The following is a 20,494-nucleotide window of genomic DNA, read 5'->3' as shown; positions in this document are numbered from 1 at the left end:
AATAAACTTAAAATTATTCTTATATAAAATCAACATTCTTAATTGAGTAGTTTTATATTTTTCATAATTTTTAATTCCATTATGCTGTGTTCACACCAAACGTGAATAGAGTGTCAAAATTGCGTCTACCGCATCTAGTTGGACGCTTGAACATTTTGAATCCATTCGATTTGGACGCGCGTATAAATCAAGCATTTGAGGCAAAATAGATGCGTGTTAAGGCGCTCCAGGAGAAATATGTCATAAAACACCACTCTGCCTCTTTTCATTTTCATTAAAAATATATATTAAACATTAATAGCCACACAAATGTGGTCCAGGCAATGCACTACCTACATTATCTTCACTGCATGTATATTTAAATATCCTAAAAAAATAAAGTTATGAAACTTCTCTTTGCCCTTAGTCAATACGATTTGGCAGACAACAAATGATAGATTCATGACACCAAAGATCGCCCGTTAGATCTACACAAGACGAATTCTATCTCATTTTTAACCACTACAGAGGCATCCGAGCCAGCTGCAAACGTCAGAAGGACTGGCCGAGGAAAGGCTGCTCTTGCCGGGGTTAATTAGCGCTGAACGCCCGGTGATCGAAAAACAACTCCAAAAACGCAAGAATCTCTTTTTTAAAAGCTACACTGTGTGATATTTTCCCCCATCTAGCGGTTAAAAGGTATATGACCATCCAGTGAATATTAGTTTCTCTTCCTCTCAATTCCGATTTCGTTTTAACTCCTACGGTGGCCGATTTAGTCCAAGATTAATATGGCTTCTAGTTCGACCTCGTCCACATTCGACACGGTGCCATCGAGTGTTAAAACGCGAAAGGCGAAGCTTGAATTTACCGGTATGTCCCTCTTTGGCTGATGTACTTTCAAGATGGAGGGGCAACATGGCGACCTGCATTCGAACCCATTACCGTATGTATTTTTGATGGCATATTATAAACTTACGAGAATACTTTATTACTTGAAAGAAGTAAATATGCATTAATGAGCACATATATTTTTGAAAGAACTAAGTGTTTTTAGCTAAGAACAAACTAAAAAAGTTACACAGTGTAGCTTTAAATAGGTGCTCTCTTTATAAATAACCACAGATTTGAGCTTTAAACAACTACATTCTCACCTGAAAAAGTCTTAAAACTAAATTTTGTGACACAATAGTAGTATTTTTAAATTATGCGGGTTTCTCATCACGTCACTTTTTTTTTGACGGAAAAGTTCAAATTTTTCAACTCGGGCACCACAAAAGCACCACTCGCACGCAAGGCACTCAATTCACGTCAAATTTGCGTAATAGAGGCGGAATCGTGTTCATCGCGCCACAGGACCTCCAGACGCGCGTCAACGCGCCTTTCCATTGACTTAACATTGAAATCACTCGCTCCTGACGCTCTATTCGCGTTTGGTGTGAACGCAGCATTATGCTGTTTGCATTGCTTTATGGGATTGTTGTTCTTTCTATTACTAAAGCCGCAGTCTAAAGGGCCTTTCACACCGGACGCGTAACGGAAAAGCAAATATTTTGTGTGCAAATAGTTCGCGTCAAAACCATTCACATCAGCTGTGACACGAATTTGAAACGTCAGTGACGTTTCAGAGCTCCAACATTCCAAAACATTTTCAGCAACAGCCGAAAAACATGGATACTTCCTCATTCAGTGAAGACAAGCTTTTAATTTTATTTAAAAGACCGAAAAGAAGGTTTTGGGTGCACACAGTCTTAAAAGAACAGAGAGTCTGAATTAAGGGGAGTATGCTAAACTTGTACAGGAGCTAAAACTATATCATGGCCGGTTCCGCACTTACTTTCGAATGTCTGTGGGACAATTTGAGGAGCTCCTCCAGAGGCAGTAGCACCGCATCTGACGAGACAAACACACACACTTCAGGAACCAATCGATCTGGAGCTGCTATGTTTCCAGCTGTGTTTCCAGTTGAGTCACAATCTAAACATTTAAGTGCCACAGTCGTCCTGACGGAAACACATTCACTTTGCATAGTCGCGGACACAATCAGGTTTAGAAAAAAAATCTACGAGTTTTAACTCAAAAGGTTATGTTATCGTCGTCTGTAGCCTACAGTGGGCAAACACAGCTGCATCTCTACAGCTGTTACTACAACTACAGCTGTAATCTTGTGAGAAATGCGATACCTGGCAAAGGTTAGCAGTGGATTGAATAGCTAATGCAATAAACTGGCATCGAAACGGAAAAAATAAACATAGTTCAGCACATTCACGTTCGTTGTGGAAGCACTCATTACACAAACAGCTGATCGAAAAATAAAACCATCACGCGTCAAAATCACGTCCAGTGTGATAGGACCTTAAAGGTAAAGTCTTGCAGTGTTGGGGAAAGTTACTTTGAAATTAAAATATTAAAATATTGCGTTACTTCCTTAAAAAGTAACTAACTGCATTACTTAGTTACTTTTTAAGAAAAGTAATGCGTTACGTTACTTTTTCTCAGGTTTAATAACGACTTACATAGTGATGACGATTTCAAAACAAGGCATCATGAAGCTTCGAAGCGTTATGAATCAGCGATTCGAATCAGCGGTTTGAATCGCCAAATTTCAGCAGTTTGGCGGTTTGACACGCGATCCGAATCATGATTCGGCTCATTGATTCATAACGCTTCGAAGCTTCATGATGCCTTGTTTTGAAATCGTCATCACTATGTAAGTCGTTATTTAGGGGTTTTTTGCGCACAAAAACTATTCTCGCCGATTTATAAAGTTATTGTAGAACCACTGTAGTCAGATGGACTTTGTAACGACGTCTTTAGTACCTTTTAAGGGTCTTGAGAGTGAACCGTGCATTGTGCCAATGGAGGCCTTTCTGAGCCATCAGATTTCAACTAAAATATCTTCATTTCTGTTCCGAAGATGAACGGAGGTCTGACGGGTGTTGAACGACATGAGGGTAAGTAATTAATGACAGAATTTTCATTTTTGGGTGAACTAACTCTTTAAGGTCAGCAGCAAGTACATTGGTCAATAAAGTGAGATTAAAAGCGTAAAAATATTTGTTTTATTTAACATATTCAGTTATTGGAGATAGTAGCCTATTCTGATTTTGCATTTCACTGAATGTGATGTACTTACTCACGATTTCACTCAACATGGCGACAAGAGAGATGTCATGTATTTGAAAAAGTAACTCAGAAAAAAGTATTCTGACTACGTAACTCTTGATACTTGTAATGTGTTACTCCCAACACTGCAGTCTTGTATCTTTGTATTTTTGTCCAGACAAAAACTTTTTTGTTTCAAATCAAAGTTTGTAATATGATTCACCTCATAGCTGGTTGGTTTGGTTCAAGGCTTATAACACTTTAACAAAGACCTTTTCAAAATCCCTGAAATGAGTGGAAAAAATACTTCCAGAATCAATGACACTAAAAAGTGGGCGGGTGATTTTGCACTCTATGGCAGATGGGAGGAGTGATCAACCTGTTTGGGGTCCATCAGAAATATTGATAAATATGTAAGATAATGAATTTTCTGTAAATTGCCTTAACTTGTGGCAGTCAACGGTTAAGACAGGGAAATTGCTTAACGAAACCTCCAAAAATGGAAGGTCATACAGATTTAAATGCAACAGCCTCAGGTTGTATACTGAATATTATGAAAATATTTTAGGACATTCAACACATACAAACAACATGCTGCGCACATACATATGTATACTGCCATTCTGAATATATCCATTTACATTCTGCCAGACGTCAGAAAGGTATACTGGTCCTATAGTTCACAAGAGGCAAATGTCCCCTGATTCCAGAGAGGGAGTGTGAGAAAGACAGCTGACCTTTCAGTTCACCCGGGGCAGGTAAGACTCTGATAGAAGCGGACACCCGAGCAAGAGCCGGCTTTCAAATACCAGAACAGGGTGTTTGATGGGTAGGAACGTCTGCAGCTCCCTGAAGATGATAGTGCACACTGGGTAAGGACAAACACAAACAGCAAGAGGTCGGTTTCATTGCAATGTGTTAGAAAGCCCTTCAAAAAACATCAGTACACATTCACGGCACGACAAAAAATTCAAGTCAAAAATATTACTCACAGTTTTTTTTTATTGTTTTGATGCCACATTTTCAAAATACTTAATACTAATATCACACCAGATCATCATAAATGCACTTTTTTCAAACATTTCAGCATGTTTTTTAATTGTGTTCTCAGAGTATCATTTTCACAACACTAAATAAGTGTTTCATATAAATGTTTCATTCACAAACTGCCTTTCATAAAGCTCTTACTACCAAACTTTTGATTTATTTGCATCTCAGTTTAATACATTTGTCTATTATTCAATCCAGCTGAACTTAATGGTTAATCAATGAATCACTTGTGTATATAGATTTGTAGAGATTAAGATTTCTAGACATTGATTCTATAGACAGTTTCTATATGTGTTTGCAAATTGCAATATGGATAACCAAATGTAACTAATTCTTTTTACATTATAAGCAATTTATCTTATTTATAATCGCTATGTTCAAAGTGTGTGTTTGTGATTTATGAGGACACACATTTGCATAATGACATGGGTATTACACTGGTATTACAACGTAAATATGACTTATGAGGACATTTCAGCTTTAAAAACATACTAAACAAGGTTTATTAAAAATTAAAAAATGCATAATGTTTTCTGTGATGGGGAGGTTTAGGGGTAGGGGTAGTGTAGGGGGATAAAATGTACAGTTTGTACAGTATAAAAACCATTACGCCTATGGGATGTCCTTACTTAGATAGCAAAACAAACCTGTGTGTGTGTGTGTGTGTGTGTGTGTGTGTGTGTGTGTGTGTGTGTGTGTGTGTGTGTGTGTGTGTGTGTGTGTGTGTGTGATGAGAGATTTGCAATTCGTGAACATAGAGCAGGATGGAGTACAAGGGAAAGGAAAGTCAATGAATGTATAGCATCAGATTGCTCAGAGATGCATCAGGAAAAAAAAGGAGACAGATGGCATCAAATACAACATTTTACATTACAGTATGCCATGCGATACTGTAAACAGATTATCATAGTACAGACTGGCACATTACTGTAACTCACCCTTATAAAGGTCAACTACAGTATAGATTCAGTCATTTACAGTATTGCAAACTCTGTTCTAGCAGAAAACGTCTCAGGTTACGAATGTAACCATTGTTGCCTGAGAACAGGGAACGAGACGCTGCGTCAGCTTGACGCTACGGGGAACGCCTCCAGCGTGACTGGTGCCTGAAATCACAATGAAAAAACTTTAGGGGTGTAACGATTCGTTTTAACAACGATTCGATTCGTATCACGATTTGAGGTTGTCGATACGATTCAAGGACGATATTGGTTCATTTAGAACGATACGATCCGAGACGATTCAGTGACTTGAAATCGATTCAGTAACTTTTTAGCCAAAAATTGTGTGACTGAAATAAATATCTGGATACTGCTCAATGCAGGTGAAGTTTCCAAGATTCCTGTTGTTTCTTGTAAGGGAATCAGGTATCAATTAATTATGGATATAAACAAACAAGTAAACAACAATTAATGGCAAATGCATTCAAATTTTATTTGAATAAAGTGCAACCAACAGTTTAGGTTGAATTAAAAGGAAGTTAACCTTTTCTGCTCTCATTTTCAATTTTCAATACATTTTCAATAAAAGCACAGTAAGTGTAACCAACATTTCAACAGTAGGTTAACCTGCTACTTCTGCTTTTGTTTTCCAACATAAAAATATTACAATATTAGTATAAAAATAAAGTGCAACTAACTACTCTTCAGGTTTAATTAATAGTAGGTTTACCTGCTATTTTTGCTGTTGTTTTACAACATTAAAATAATACAAATACAATATTAATATCAAAAATAAAGTGCAACCAACATTTCTTCAGGTTGAATAAACTGGCTGAACCTGCTACTACTCTCAGTTTAATAAACAAACAATATTTAACAAAGATAAAATGTAACCAACTACTCTTCAATGACTACAGATTTCTTTTTCAAAAATATCAACATGATCTGACCGCAGAACACTTCTCTGTGCGTTCACTATGTCGCCAGCTGTACTAAAAACTCGCTCTGCTGGCACACTGGTGTCAGGAATGCACAGGTAACATTTAGCAAGGGTTGAAAGTACAGGGAAAACGTTACTAACTTAGCTCTTTCTCCTGGTGGCTTGATAATTTCTCGCTCATTGGCTTCTCCTCTGCCATCCGCCATGCTATGTTTTGTTTTCTTAGCGCTGCTGCTGGTGCGTGCGTTGCGATGATGTCACAGATAGGCAGACTTAATCGAGTAACGTTTAACGGCTTTATCATTAAAAGTGCTAAGAAAAAATATCCATATAAAGTCTGACGTGCTTAAATCCAATGCGTTATTTCCCATGATCGATACAATCGATTGATTACCTTTTAAAACGATGTTAGATCGATATATGTCGTCCGGAAGGCCATCTTGCCGAGCACAGATCGATGTAGTTAGATCATAGGAAAATAAATCGATACATCGATGTAGTAGATGAATCGTTACACCCCTAAAAAACTTCAATCCTATTGACCGGCGACAGCCTATGATGTCATCAAGGTGCGACCAGGAAGTATATAAGGGCGCCTTGCCAATATGACAGTATCTAATCGACTGAAGGGACTGTTTTCGGCAGGCAGGCCCTGCGGCATGGCACAGCGACGCAGCGTCTCGTTCCCTGTTCTCAGGGAACAATGGTTACATTCGTAACCTGAGACGTTCCCTTTCGAAAGGGAACTCGCGCTGCGTCAGCTTGACGCTACGGGGAACGATATACCCACGCCACCATGCCGACGGGAGTGCATGCCCACTGGCAGTGACAACTGTCAAGACAAGCAAATTCAACTGAAATGCCTGAACCACTCCCCTTCTGGTCACATTAGGCTGTCAGTGACAGCGCTCCCTACGGTCATAGCCCAAGCTATCGCCCAAGAAGGAACCTTCACACACATGAGGTCCTTCCCAGGCCCTGCTCGAAGGCCTGGAACCACCCATTCGACTTAGAAGGGGTTCCTTTAAGGGAACGTGGCAAGGGAACTACGAAGGAACCCTTATCTCACCGAATGCCACCAGGGAGACCTGACCAGGTGACCCAGACTAATGTGGGACACGTAATACGGTCAACCCTGTCTGTATAGTACAGAGCCTCTGGTACTCGCCTCCGAAGAGGCATCCCGCTAGGGTGCTGCAAGAAAGGCAGTGACATCCACTAGCCGGATCTCAGAGACGGGTTATCCCGGAGAGCAGCTCTCAGCGAAGTGCTATATAACCCATGCTAGCGAGGGGAGTTTAGCCGCTCGATCCACGGATCTACCAAACACCTACTTTAAAACGTGCTTAGGAGGCCAGAGGCCTTACAGGCTGATTATGCCAGGGAGGCCCCGAGGGGCCTACAACCCTTAACCAGCGCCAAGCGGCCGTAAGCTCATAGTAGACCCTCATTCAACAGGAGCTCATAAGCCTGCCTGGTAGGTAGCCATGCAGTAGGCAAACTATGAAAGTCCCCTCCCGTGGGGACCGTATAGCAGCCGTAACGTCTCGTCGTGCTAGGGTAAGAACACCGCCTCCAGGTCTCGCGAATCGGCCAGAGACCGGCGCCTGATAGCGGGTGACCACTAGCTGTCAGCGTAAAGCCAGTTGTGCGTTCCCGCCAGGGGAACTCGTTCCCCATGGAGGCCGAGAGGAGCCTCCACCTGGTAACCCTTGCCGACTGCTCGCGTGTCCAACAGCGGAGCTCGCCCTCAGGAAGGCCAAACGGGCCTGAAACCTGATCGCAGTCGTGCTAGCCCTCGAGGTAGCTGGGAAGATAGGGACTCGCATCATCAGGGAGGCCTAGCGGGCCTACCACCTGAAAAAATGCCGGGCATTTCTCCATCACAGCCCTCTGCTCAGTGACTGGACCTATCCAGAGACCACGAGACAGGAGCGTGCCCTCAGAGGAGGCCACGTGGGGCCTACAACTCCAAGCGAATCCCACAGGGAAGCCCCGTGCAGCTTGCCTGATAGCATCCCATGCTACGATCCGCTACTGAACCTGGGGACCGGGGAACGACTTCAGGGAGGCGCAATGCCTCCACCTGATAGCAGAGCGTGCCGCCCATAGCCAGAATGTGCTACTCATAGCACTTCATGGTCACCGCCTCAGCGGCTGCACTCAGGGAGGCCAGCACTCATGCTAGCCATCCAGTGCCTACTACCAGCCATCGAGGGACTTAATGCCAGAGGTGCCCCCTTGGGGGAGACCAGGCAGCGCCTGCTGACCACAGCAGGCCCTCAGGGAGGCCACTCGGGCCTCCACCTGAGCGAAGGTAACCCAAACCGAGAGCCTACCCCTCAGGGCGGCCTTAACGAAGGCTGGCTGCTGCGCCTGGGCTGGCGGCAGCTGTCTGCTGCTGACGCCTGGAAATCCAGATCACACCTGGGAACTCATCCCCAGGGAGACTAGCTGACGAGGTTACTGCTGACGTCGACACCAGTGGAGAAGATCCTCCAAGGCCAACTCGTGGGCCATGGCGTCGAGACTTCCTTGCAGGGAGGCCGGTTGACGCCTACTACCTGTCCTGAAGTCCAGCTGCCCAGACTGCCCAAGCTGGCCACTAACAACCAGCTGGCTCCTATGCCCGCACCTGGGGCTGGCTCCATCCCAGAGGCAGCTAGGGACAACTGCTTCGCCGTGTCCTAGGGCCCCCCGGACGGCGCAGTCTCTCGGGCAGCGCCTACAAACATGGACCTAATCACATTGCCAACAGCAGTGTACTCAGCGAAAGTGCTTAAACAAAGACCCTCTAAAGCGAGGGGAGTACAACTTACGTCACCTGCCTCGGGGCGGCTGTCTACTTTCCATGCAGCGGCCAACCATAAGGCGAGGGCGTCAGCCATTGGCAATGCTCGGGCTTCAGGGGAGTATCCGACCAGAACCTCCACAGAGGTTTATCCGATGTTCAGTTCAACCCGAGCCCTAAAGGAGGTGGAGCAGAGACATAGAGCAAGGGTGAAACAATACCTTTTCTTTTAGAAAATAGAACCCACCGGCCAAACATCCTCCAGGAAGAGGCCAGGGGCCGCCAAAAAATGGCGGCCACCAAGCTCTGAAAGGCGGAAACGGCAGATAAAGTCTGATCGCAAACCAGCGAAAGACGCTTCACTCCGCCCCACGACCACTGGCAAAGTCGCTGTCTGCTGCAACACCCCGACTGCGTTACTCGTAACCCCAGAACGCAGAGAAGGGGGCGGGCCTTGGCCGGACGACTCTGTAACGAGAGGAGGCTGAAACAAGGATGCATAAACCACGCCATGTTCTTATATCAAAAGACAGGCCAGGGGCGAACAACCTTTATTAAAAGGGAACGCCCCCATCCTTGACAAAGCCTAGGCCAAGTGGTGCGACATAAGACCGCACTAGATCTACTCAGGGCTCGGGAAAGAACTTTATATTATTACCTCAATATTACACTTTGAGGCCCCGAAACCCCTTTTCCCAAAGCCCCGCAGAGCTGGGCGCAGATCTTACTACAGCTCGCGCATTAGCGCGTACCCGGTCTTCAGCTACTTCCCACTTTTACGCTAGGAAAAACACAGCTCGCCCTCTACGCTACAAGCCCTCGGGCAAGAGCGCGAATTAATCACCCACATAGTGGGAAAAATAACACGGAGAGGCAGCAAGACTCTACTAGCAAAAGTGAGGCATTCACAGACAACCACATAATGTTGAAAAGAAGATTGTTCTTAGCTTACTCACGGGGAGCTGCAGGCCCTGCGAAATCCCTCGATGATCCAAAATTTCCCCAAGCAACCCCTCAGGGGAGCGACGGTCAAAAAGTCCTGAAAAACATAGTTTTGAAAATGTTTCGCCCTCATAGAGGGGGACTTACCAATCGCTCCTCGCGGTGCTTCAACCCAGCCATCGAGCTAGTATCCGCCCGCCATCCTGAGGGGGGCGCTTTTAACAAACAAACCAGGCGGGCCGGCAGAATCTTACATCTTCTGCTCATCATAGGCCCACCGGTAAGTCCCCCTCTATGAGGGCGAAACATTTTCAAAACTATGTTTTTCAGGACTTTTTGACCGTCGCTCCCCTGAGGGGTTGCTTGGGGAAATTTTGGATCATCGAGGGATGATCCAAACATCGCATCTCCCCTGCGATGTAAAGCGCCCGGGGAAAAGCCAGAGGAAGGGAAAAAGGCAGCGTTCATCTCCGCGTCCTCGAGGGCGGAGTCCGCTGCCTGCGCTGGTTCCGGTTACCAGCCCCGGCTTCCTTCCTCTTCCTGTTGCGGGTGTCCCGCCTCCCCTGCGCCCCAGTCCTCCGCGGCGGGGGCGCTCGAGAGGCGACGCTGGCTTGCTGTTCTTGTCTCCAGCCCTCAGACTGGGACGGGGACACCCGACTGCCTGGGCGCGATCCCGGACCTCAGCGGGATGCATGTTCTAAATGCTGCCGAGCGCGTCTTTGCCTCTCCGAACTTTCCCACCACCGCCTCTACGGAGGTGTCGAAAAGTTCGGTGCGAAACCGGGGCATCCAGGAGAAAGGACTTCTTTCTCACCGATGTCCAAACGGCTTAACCACAGATGCCTCTTCGTGGCCACCGTCGCCGCCATCGGCGCTATCTGTACGGTGGCCCGGAGAGCGAAAACCGCGGTCCGGCACGACTCGACTACCGCCTCAGGGGGTCCCTCCCCCTGATCGAGGTCCCTCAGCAGGTCTGCCTGGTAAGCCTGCAACACAGCTGTGGTGTGCAAAGCCGCCGCAGCGTGACCCACTGACATGTACGCCCTGCCATTCAGGCATTAGACCGGCAGGGTGGGAGCCACAGTGTCGCCGGCCGCCTAGAGGCGAGATAAACATAACATCTCGTCCAAGGGCGGCCCCGACACACACCCAGCCAGGCAGTCCCTCGACAACAGCGAGATTTAGCTCGCCGATGTCGACAGATGCGGGGCTGAGTATGGTTTCTTCCATCCCCTCGGGATCTGCTGATGGAGATCTGGAAGGAATGGAAGACTCCCCGGAGTTGGGAGGTCATGGGCGGAGAGAAACCGATCGTCCGAACTGTTTGGACGCTCAGCCTTTCTCCTCACGCGCCGCCAAGGCAGCTGCAGTCTACCTGCAGCGCGTTTCATGATCTCCAGCAACTCCCCGTACATGGGACAGGATGGTTGAAAAGCTTCAGTATTTTTAACTGACTCACCCATCCTCTGCTCGCGTGGAAGAGCGAAGTCTGCCTCTCGCGATCTGGATCGTCCTCGAGAACCACATCTGTCCCCATTTTAGCGACGAGCCAGATCCATCTGGGAACCACATGATGTTTAGACGCCGCTCAGCCTCAGCTCGAACGGGGCCGTTCCCAGATGCTGAAACCTCTCCCCTCGAGAAGAGGTCCAGCCGAGAGCGGAACGTTCCCAGAGGAAAACGCTCGCAGTACTTTCCACAAGAGGTTCGCAAACCTCTCGTGCATGCTCTTCTCCCAGACAGTAAACGCAAAGTGTGTGTGTATCCAAAGCGCAAGCTACCTGGTACACGTTAAAACACACCTGCAGAAGTGGCGTTGCTTCTCAGCACACTTCAATGTTATCCTTCTTGTAGACGTTTCACGTGAAGACAGGCAAAACAGTCCCTGAAGACGAAAAGATACTGTCATGTTGGCAAGGCGCCCTTATATACTTCCTGGTCGCACCTTGATGACATCATAGACTGTCGCCGGTCAATAGGATTGAAGTTTTTTCATTGTGATTTCAGGCACCAGTCACGCTGGAGGCGTTCCCCGTAGCGTCAAGCTGACGCAGCGCGAGTTCCCTTTCGAAAGGGAACCGCATGGCCATTTCATAACTTCATCACAGCTTTTGATAACACACTAAATAGATACTAACATTATGGATTTTATGTTGTAAGTTAGGTAATATAAGTCTATTTTCTAATGTGGTTACTAATTGTTAAAAGTATTACATTGAAAGAGTTTTGAAAATGTACACCACTTGTGAAAATAGTACCAAAATAGTACCAAAGCGAACATATTTTTAAGGGTCAGATCATGAGCTAAATACTATAAAAGCACACTGCAACTCTCGGAAACTGAAATCTTCCTCCTCTGTCCAACACGAGCATTTACTGAACTACAGCAAAAATGACTCATCTATACTTTTCCACAATTCCCTGATGTGACAGATAAATGCATGTTGTTGTGAGCAGCAAACTCAAGCACAGCGATCAGCGCTGTTACTCATTTTTATACACAAAGGGGGCGTTTTTTAAACAGACCGCTTAGAGAGAGGGTGACAAATGGTCACGAAACACAGAAAAAATAAATAAATATTAAAAACGCATGATATGACTGCATTAAATCTTTATGTTGTGGTTGGGACCTTCTGCTGACTTCTGTTGTTCTACAATTGAGCTAATTACTGCACAACCCTTTACAGACATATTTTATTTCGTTTTCTTATGAAGCTCTGTCCAAGGAACCCTCATGCACACACACACACACACACACACACACACACACACACACACACACACACACACACACACACACACACACACACACACACACACACACACACACACACACACACACACACACACACACACACACACACACACACACACACACACACACACACACACACACACACACACACACACACACACACACACACACACACACACATTCTGATTGGGGTTTGACCTGAGGTGACTTTCAGCGACTAATTCTCAAAGACCTTTAAGCTGAGAGCAATTAGGTTTAAGAGCAGTGGATATCTGATTTACTGCTGTGAAATGCTGTTGTTCAGCTCAACTGACAGTTGCTTCACTGTAGGTGTAAGAAAATAACACCAGTCTGAGACAATTAGTGGATGGCAATATTAAGTGAAAAGTTCAACTGCCTCATTATATTATAATGAACTAATGTTAAAAGGTTAGTTTACTCCCCCCCCCAAAAAAAACTGTTATCGTTTACTCACTGTTCATGTTGTGTCTGTATAACACAAAAAGAAACATTTTAAAGACACTTCACATTGCACAGAAGAAAGCAACTCATACAAGTACGAAATGACATGATGGTGAGTAAATGACAGAACTTTATTTATTGTATTTTTTTTTACTTTTCCTTTAAAGCAGCCAATCCTGTATGTCCCTGTATGCGACATTCATTACTTCAATCAGTCCACCTTACCATCCTCCCACCTCAGTGAAATTCCTTCATTTGTTTCATACGCTGTGAAACAGGAGTGCACATCTTCACTATAGATGGAAAAAAAACATGGGTTTAAGTGGTCCAAAATGTGCAAAGGAGTCTTTTAGGGTGTTTTAAGCAGCAAGGATGTGAATATATATTATTATATTATAGTATTTAAATGTATATATATATATATATATATATATATATATATATATATATATATAATGAATAATATTTAAAAAATACGTACACAGTGCATACACACACACACAAACATTTAAAACATCTCTATTTTTATGTCTCTTTGTAAATCATTCATTAGATATCCTACTAGTATGTATTATAATAGTGGCTAGAAAATATTCTGTTAATAATCACTGCCTATTCTTTATAGTACTTATTAGGTGCCTATTTATGATACATTTGTTACATTTCTTAGCTTGCTAGTTGTTCTTTGACTAGTGTGGTAGTTTTACTTTTTAGCGTTTTATTAATATGTCTACAATAAAAAAAATAGTTTCTTAAGTCTATGTAGTCTATTCAATTATTGTACTAGGAAAACTAGAATAAGCACAAGGCGTCTGTCATGCTCGCTCTCTTTCTCACTCACTCACTCACTCACTCACTCGAGCTCGCGCGGACTCACATCAATTGATCCATACAGGCAGCCCCCCCTCGTCTATTTATGTGAGGGGGTATAAAAGGAGGTCTGGTCGGGAGCTCTCGGAATTTTTCTCTTTTTGCTCAAATCCACGCGGACAGACGACACGGAGATGTCGGGCACTTCGCGCGCACAGCTGTTTTTCCTCCTGTTGAGCGTCACGGCTCTCCGGGGACACGCGCGCTTTCTGGACATACAGGTGAGATATGGACACCTGCTCACCTCTCTCACACACACAGACACAATCATTAGAGTAGCTTTCTACAACTTTTAATGTGTATATACCATACTGTGAACTCAATGTGTATGTTTATCAGTAGTACTTTGGCATTTAACATTCAATATGATGTTTGTACATTATAATAATAGGCTTTATAGACTATTATATAATGTGATATTTGTAAATAATGATGTGTATGTACAGCTTTTATTATACATTCATTGTGACTGTACCCACTTTGAAATATGTCTGTCAGGTAACTTAAAAATGTCTTTAATGTGGTAACATAAATGGAAAGGTTTGAATCATGCAAAAATATTAATAGGCTACAAGCTGATTACATTGGGTTACACCAGTGAAAGTCATTTTAAGGATCAGTTCAAGATGAAATAGATCCTCACCTACAGTGCACATATGCTTCGGCATTACATATTTATATTTTTGTATATTTTGATGTATTTTGTATATTATTTATTTCTATATAATATGCAGAGCCTTTTATGAAACGTTCAAGCTCTTTCCAACCCTTATGGGAAAATCCTAAAATGGTTATTTCATTGAGCACATCTGATTGAAATGCAGTCCTAATTTATGAATATTGCTTTTTTATAAAATATTTTTTTTCTGTTTCTTATTTTATCAGGATAACGAGATCAGCCCGGAAGGATTATTATCTCTCCTGAGCTCTGAACTAAAGCGAGAGTTACCAGAAGAGTTTGTGTACCGCAGAGCGCTGAGTGAGTGATGAGATGACTTCATATTTGTTTTAATAAATACATTTTTAACTGTCAAATCGATATGGTTGCACAATATGGCACCGCTTAATATTTAAAGAGTGGTTATTCATCACGTCACACTATGTATATTTTCATACGGTACAGCCATTTCACCTTTTCTCATCTTGATCTTCCTTCGTGTCTCTCAGGATGTCTGGATATGGTGGCCATAGAGGGTCAGTTCACATTCACAGCCGAACGTCCACAGTTAAACTGTGCTGTGTTTTTCATTGGCGAGCCCAGTGACATCATTAGCATCGAGTATGATTCGGTCAGCATCGACTGCAGAGGAGGAGATTTCATAAAGGTGAAACATAGGTGCACATACACATTTCAACTTACAAAGTAATGTAGTACATACACTTATTTTATACATAACAGCAGGTGTTTGTGTGTATATCCGTACCGTGTTTAAGCTGTGAGTTGTCCACTAAGCCCGGTTAAGTCAGGACGCCAAAACATCACGTGATGTAATTTTAAGCCAAACCGTACACCAACAACCCAGTTTACATCGATCAAACACATTCTGCTCGAAAAAATGTAACTAAAAATCCAATTATTCCAAACTATTTTCACAATATTGTTAAAGTTAATGTACTGAATTAATTCCTGTTCAATGAAATGGACATGAAATGAGCGGGAATTTATTATGATTTATAAGCACTGTCATGAACTCAACTGACCTGAAACAACTGTACTCGAGGTGAACTGAAGGGAATTATGTAAACTGAATCTGACCTGAACTAAAATGAGTTCAACACAGTGAACTTGAACTGAAAAGAACTGGGGGAAAATGGTGTATTTACTTTAAAACAATTTTCATTCAGAAGTTCCTAGTAAATTCAACACAAAATTACACAGAAATGGCGAGTAACGCATTCAATTAAACATTTTATTCTGAAGTAGAAATACAAAAAAACACTAGAAATAGAAATACATAGTACGAATGTAATGCAGTAAATGAGCTGTTAAATGGGAACTTTTTTTATTTTTATTTATATATTTAAAAAAAAAATGTAGGTATTTGATGGCTGGGTTATGAAGGGCGAGAAGTTTCCCAGCACACAAGACCATCATCTCCCTCTGTACGAGCGTTATTCTGATTACTGCGAAACCGGAGTGTCTCGACCAATCACGCGGTCATCTCAGAATGTCGCCATGCTGTTCTTCAGACTCCACCAATCAGGAAGCAGCTTCACAGTAACATTCCGCAAACTCATCAACCCATTCCGTAAGTGCACAGAAATACAAATAAATTACTTTTTTTTTTAAAAAACACGTAATTTTGCAGTACTAATGAACTTGAAAAACTTGATTCTTGGTTTTGTCCAAAAGGGTTCAGAGCATTAGCGGAATGACACAATGCCTCACGCATATAAGATACTGATATCTGTCTCTTTCTCTCTTTTTGCAGCTTGTAATGTTGTCTCTCAGACCCCAGAGGGCAGTTTCACCATGGTCATTCCGCAGCAGCACAGAAACTGCAGTTTCTCCATCATCTATCCAGTGGAGATCCAGATTGGAGAGCTCAGTCTCGGCCAACACAACGATCTCAAGGTGAGCACACATCTGATTTCTGGTCAAGAAACATTGCTTTTACACAGACCACTGTCTTCATATCAACTATATGAGACTTCTGGTTTATCTGTGTAGCGGTCCATTCTCGGCTGTGCTGGTTCTGGAGACTTTGTCGAGCTCCTGGGTGGAAACGGCATGGACACATCCAAGATGTTCCCTATGGCAGATCTCTGCTACTCCTTTAATGGACCAGGTGAGAATTCCCTCTTTATCTCTTGTGCACTGTCCAATTCAGAGTGCAAAGAATCTCACAAACCTTTCCATTTCTCTCCTCCCACCAGCTCAAATGAAGGTCGGCTGTGATAACACCGTGGTCAGAATGGTGTCGAGCGGGAAGTTTGTAAATCGAGTTAGTTTCCAGTATCGGCTACTGGGCCACCAAGAGCTTCAGCGGATGAAGGGCAACAGCGTTGAAGACGTGTGTTTAAGAGCATAAGACCCTCTCTCTGTTCCCTACTCTTGTTAGCGGGGATGCCAAACTAACTGGAGTTTGAGCCTTTGGGCCCTTACTGTATATTTTCCTTATTCAAAAATTATTTATTTTTTGCCTCATCTTTTCATTTGACTCTTCTGTTCTTTTTAATACCATGAACTTGTAAGATCTGTGGCTGATGTTAAATAAAAGATGTACTTGTGTTGGTGCACATCACTGGTTTTGTTCAGCATGTTTCATTTTGAAGTGCCCAAATAAAAACTGGAATCTAGCGAGCGGTACTGCACAAGTATTCAAATACAGTATGTACGGAAAATGTAATTGTCTTTATTTATTTATCTGTATTAAAGAACTTTTGTAATAAAATCAGTCGACATGAGCAAAGCAAACTCTGGTTACAGTAATTTCTAATTTTACACCAGAAAACACACACATTTACTCATTTTATAAGGTGAAGCGAATTATCTGAACTAGTTATGCCGCAGATTACTCGGTGACCTGGCATTAAACAAGAACGTACAGTGCAAATGTTAATGTAAACACATTGCTTTTGCTTTATATATAGTGAAATTCATCAGCATCTATCTCACGGTATGCCATTTTTGTTACCCAATGTCAGCGGTCATCATGCGCTAAAAAGCAATGATTGCTTGAGAATATCAATGCTGATTTTTGAACGCAAAGTAAAATGTCATGGCACTCTAAGATATTATTAACTCATTTTATCAAAAAATATAATCGCATCTAAACTACATGCCAAGACAAGATACACGACTATCCTTTTAATGAGGAGGATAATCAGTTGGGCCTCTTCATGAAAATGGCTGCCCTAAATTCAATAGACTGCAATGAGTCACTATTGTTAAATCAACAGATCGTTTAATGTTTTATCGTCACACTCTTGCACTGCAGACGCTCGTCATTATTATCGCTGACAAACTGCTCACATCATGACTGCAGAGTTCAGCTTTGCCTTATCCTGTCAAATCTGTCCTATGATGGAGGACACGTCTTTCTTGTGTATGCGCCAGGCGTCTTCAAGGTCTCCTCAACTTCTTGACTGTCCCCCAAAATGACGCAGACACTAAAAGATGTGGTGGTACTTAAAGGAATAGTTCACTGCTATTATTAAATACTGCTATTTAACAACGGGTTTTGGTGCAGCTGCTAAAAAAAGAGAAAACAATCGCTAAAACCAGCCTAAGATGGTTTTAGCTGGTGTTAAGTTGTGGATATTTTCAACAAACTTGCTTCGTACATTCAGTTTAACAGCATTAAAGAGGGCAATTGTTATCATTCAACTGAACTGTGTCTATGCATTCTAAACACATTCCCCTGTGTAGAGGGGGAACCTCTGGATTGTTCAGATAGGCCTTGAGGACTGGAGACTCCGGTAAGAGAGTAAGGGCTCGGAAAGTTTCATCCAAAAAAACTTTAATAACGTTGGGCACTTATGCTGCCTTCACGTGCTATCGGAATTATCGTAAATACGAGTTTCCTAGGTAAAAATTGCACATGAACGCTCTCTGATGTCGTGTTTACCACTGGGAAGTTCGGAAATAATTTTGATACCCCAATTCCCGAGATGGGCGTGTCATAAACTTTGAACATGGTGCCGGGAAGAACTACTGCTGTGGCAGGTGTGGTTTTATTAGTTTTTCCCCCAAAACAGCTTGATCGTCTTGTCTTGACATTAATGCAGTGCATATTTACATGTACGAGTAATCATTTGAAGCGTATTGTAGGTTTGATACACAGCGAAAATAGCCTGCAGAAATCTGGAATGTTTATATGGTTGTCAGTGCATATGATGTTGGTTTTAATAAGATTTTCCCAATAAATAGGCAAGAATAACCTGGTGTCCACCATGATTCCTGTTCATTCCGACAACAAAGCACTTGAATGCATCAAGCTCGTAATCACGACTTCTAAAGTGGGAATTAGGACATTTCCGATAGCACGTGAAGGCAGCATTAAATACAGGTCGTGGGTGAGCAATTGGGTTGCAATACAATACACAATTACAGGGGTTTGTGTATGTAGGTATGTGTGTGTGTGTGGTCTGAAACAAAGAAAATAGTACAAATTAGATAAATGATATTACAATTGTCGTTAGGATATTAAACATTTCCATACTGCCCATAAACAGACATATACATATAAGTTCAAACCAATAAACAGGTAAATAGTTGTCTGCAATTCGTTGACATTCACAATTATGATGATGTAGCATCCCAAAATGATCTTAATATGGCTTACAGAGCAACATCTGTAAATGAATATACCAACAATACAATGTAGCACATGGCAATTTGTATATAGCACGCTAGCTTTCTGACATCAATCAACAAAGAACGTCATATTGTGCAAATATACTCCCACACAGCCAATACAACATCACAACAACAACATCAGTATCATTAATATGTATACATTTTCCCAAGAAATGACAAATAAACTTACTTTTCTGCATGAACGCACACAGCTTTAAAGTTGCGGATGCTCACCGTGACCCAGCGCGTGCAGTGTATGAAGCGCATAGTCTTAAAGGGGAAAGTGTATAGCATCAATAAGCTGGATGGCCTCTAGTGGTTAAACATAAAAGTGCAATTAAAGGGAAAGACTTTCCTACACCCTGGTTTCACAGACAAGGCTTAAAAGGATATAGTTCACCAAAAAATGAAAATTAGCCAATGATTTACTCACCCTCAATCTAGGTGTATATAGCTGCGTTTCCACCGCAGGAACTTTCCCCAGGAACTAGGAACTTTGGGGTGGTACTCGGTAGACCGCAGGAACCAGGGTCTAAATGAAGTTCCGGGTAAATATTTCCCCCTCTGAAAGTCCCTGCTTGCGAGGTAGTACTTTTTCAAAGTTCAGGAACTTTCGGGGGTGGGACTTGGGCACTGAACATGCTGATTGGTTGAGCTCACACAGCATTTTATTTCAACCGCCATTTTTAAAAGTCTTTTTGCGAGGTTCGTTCTGCGTTCAGTAAATATCAGTCTTGCTCTTTCTGTCCGATGGCACGCGTTTGTCTCAGCAATCTCACGGTCATTGTCCGTAATAGCTGATAACTAAAGCCGCGTATCCACCGCAGGAACTTTCCCCAGGAACTAGGAACTTTGGGGTGGTACTCGGTGTGTTTCGACCGCAGGAACCAGGGTCTAAATGAAGTTCCAGGTAAATATTTCCCCTTCCAAACGGCCCTGCTCGCGAGGTAGTACTTTTTCAAAGTTCAGGAACTTTCGGGGGTGGGACTTTGGCGCTGAACATGCTGATTGGTTGACTCCACGCAGCATTTTATTTACACCGGCATGTTTAAAAGTCTTTTGCGAGGTTCGTTCTGCGTTCAGTAAATATCAGTCTCGCTCTTTCTGTCTGATGGCGCACGTTCTTCTCAGCAATCGCACGGTCAATGTCCGTAAATAGCTGATAATAACATATGTTGTCTTATTTTAAATCTAGCTTTACACGCTTTCAGAATACGCTTTAATATCAGTGCTCGTCTCTTTTCCACCGTTTTGTTAATTACCTCTTTAGTAAACCAATATAGCCAGCAAAAGCAGCACAGCTTGAATCTCCTTCATACATGTTATTGTTGCAGACAGTAGCGCACAAAAATGATTA

At 42.9% G+C, this 20,494-nt stretch overlaps 2 protein-coding genes across 2 annotated transcripts in view; one reads left to right on the top strand and one right to left on the bottom strand.

The window, feature by feature from the left end:
• Nucleotides 1-20,494, bottom strand: part of LOC307137479 (uncharacterized protein) — an 890,992-nt gene that overhangs the window by 236,304 nt on the left and 634,194 nt on the right. The gene's annotated exons all lie outside the window — the stretch shown is intronic.
• Nucleotides 13,821-17,250, top strand: crhbp (corticotropin releasing hormone binding protein). Its single transcript, XM_079834955.1, has 7 exons — nt 13,821-14,056; nt 14,721-14,814; nt 15,003-15,160; nt 15,874-16,084; nt 16,268-16,410; nt 16,507-16,624; nt 16,713-17,250. The coding sequence occupies exons 1-7, from the start codon at nt 13,970-13,972 to the stop codon at nt 16,865-16,867; spliced, it is 966 nt and encodes a 321-aa protein (XP_079691081.1). The 5' UTR covers nt 13,821-13,969; the 3' UTR covers nt 16,868-17,250.

Source organism: Gobio gobio, assembly GCF_949357685.1.
Source record: "Gobio gobio genome assembly, chromosome: 14".
In the NCBI taxonomy this organism is placed as follows: Eukaryota; Metazoa; Chordata; class Actinopteri; order Cypriniformes; family Gobionidae; genus Gobio; species Gobio gobio.
Note: the sequence above shows the minus strand (reverse complement) of the source record. Positions and strands in the feature narration are given on the sequence as shown.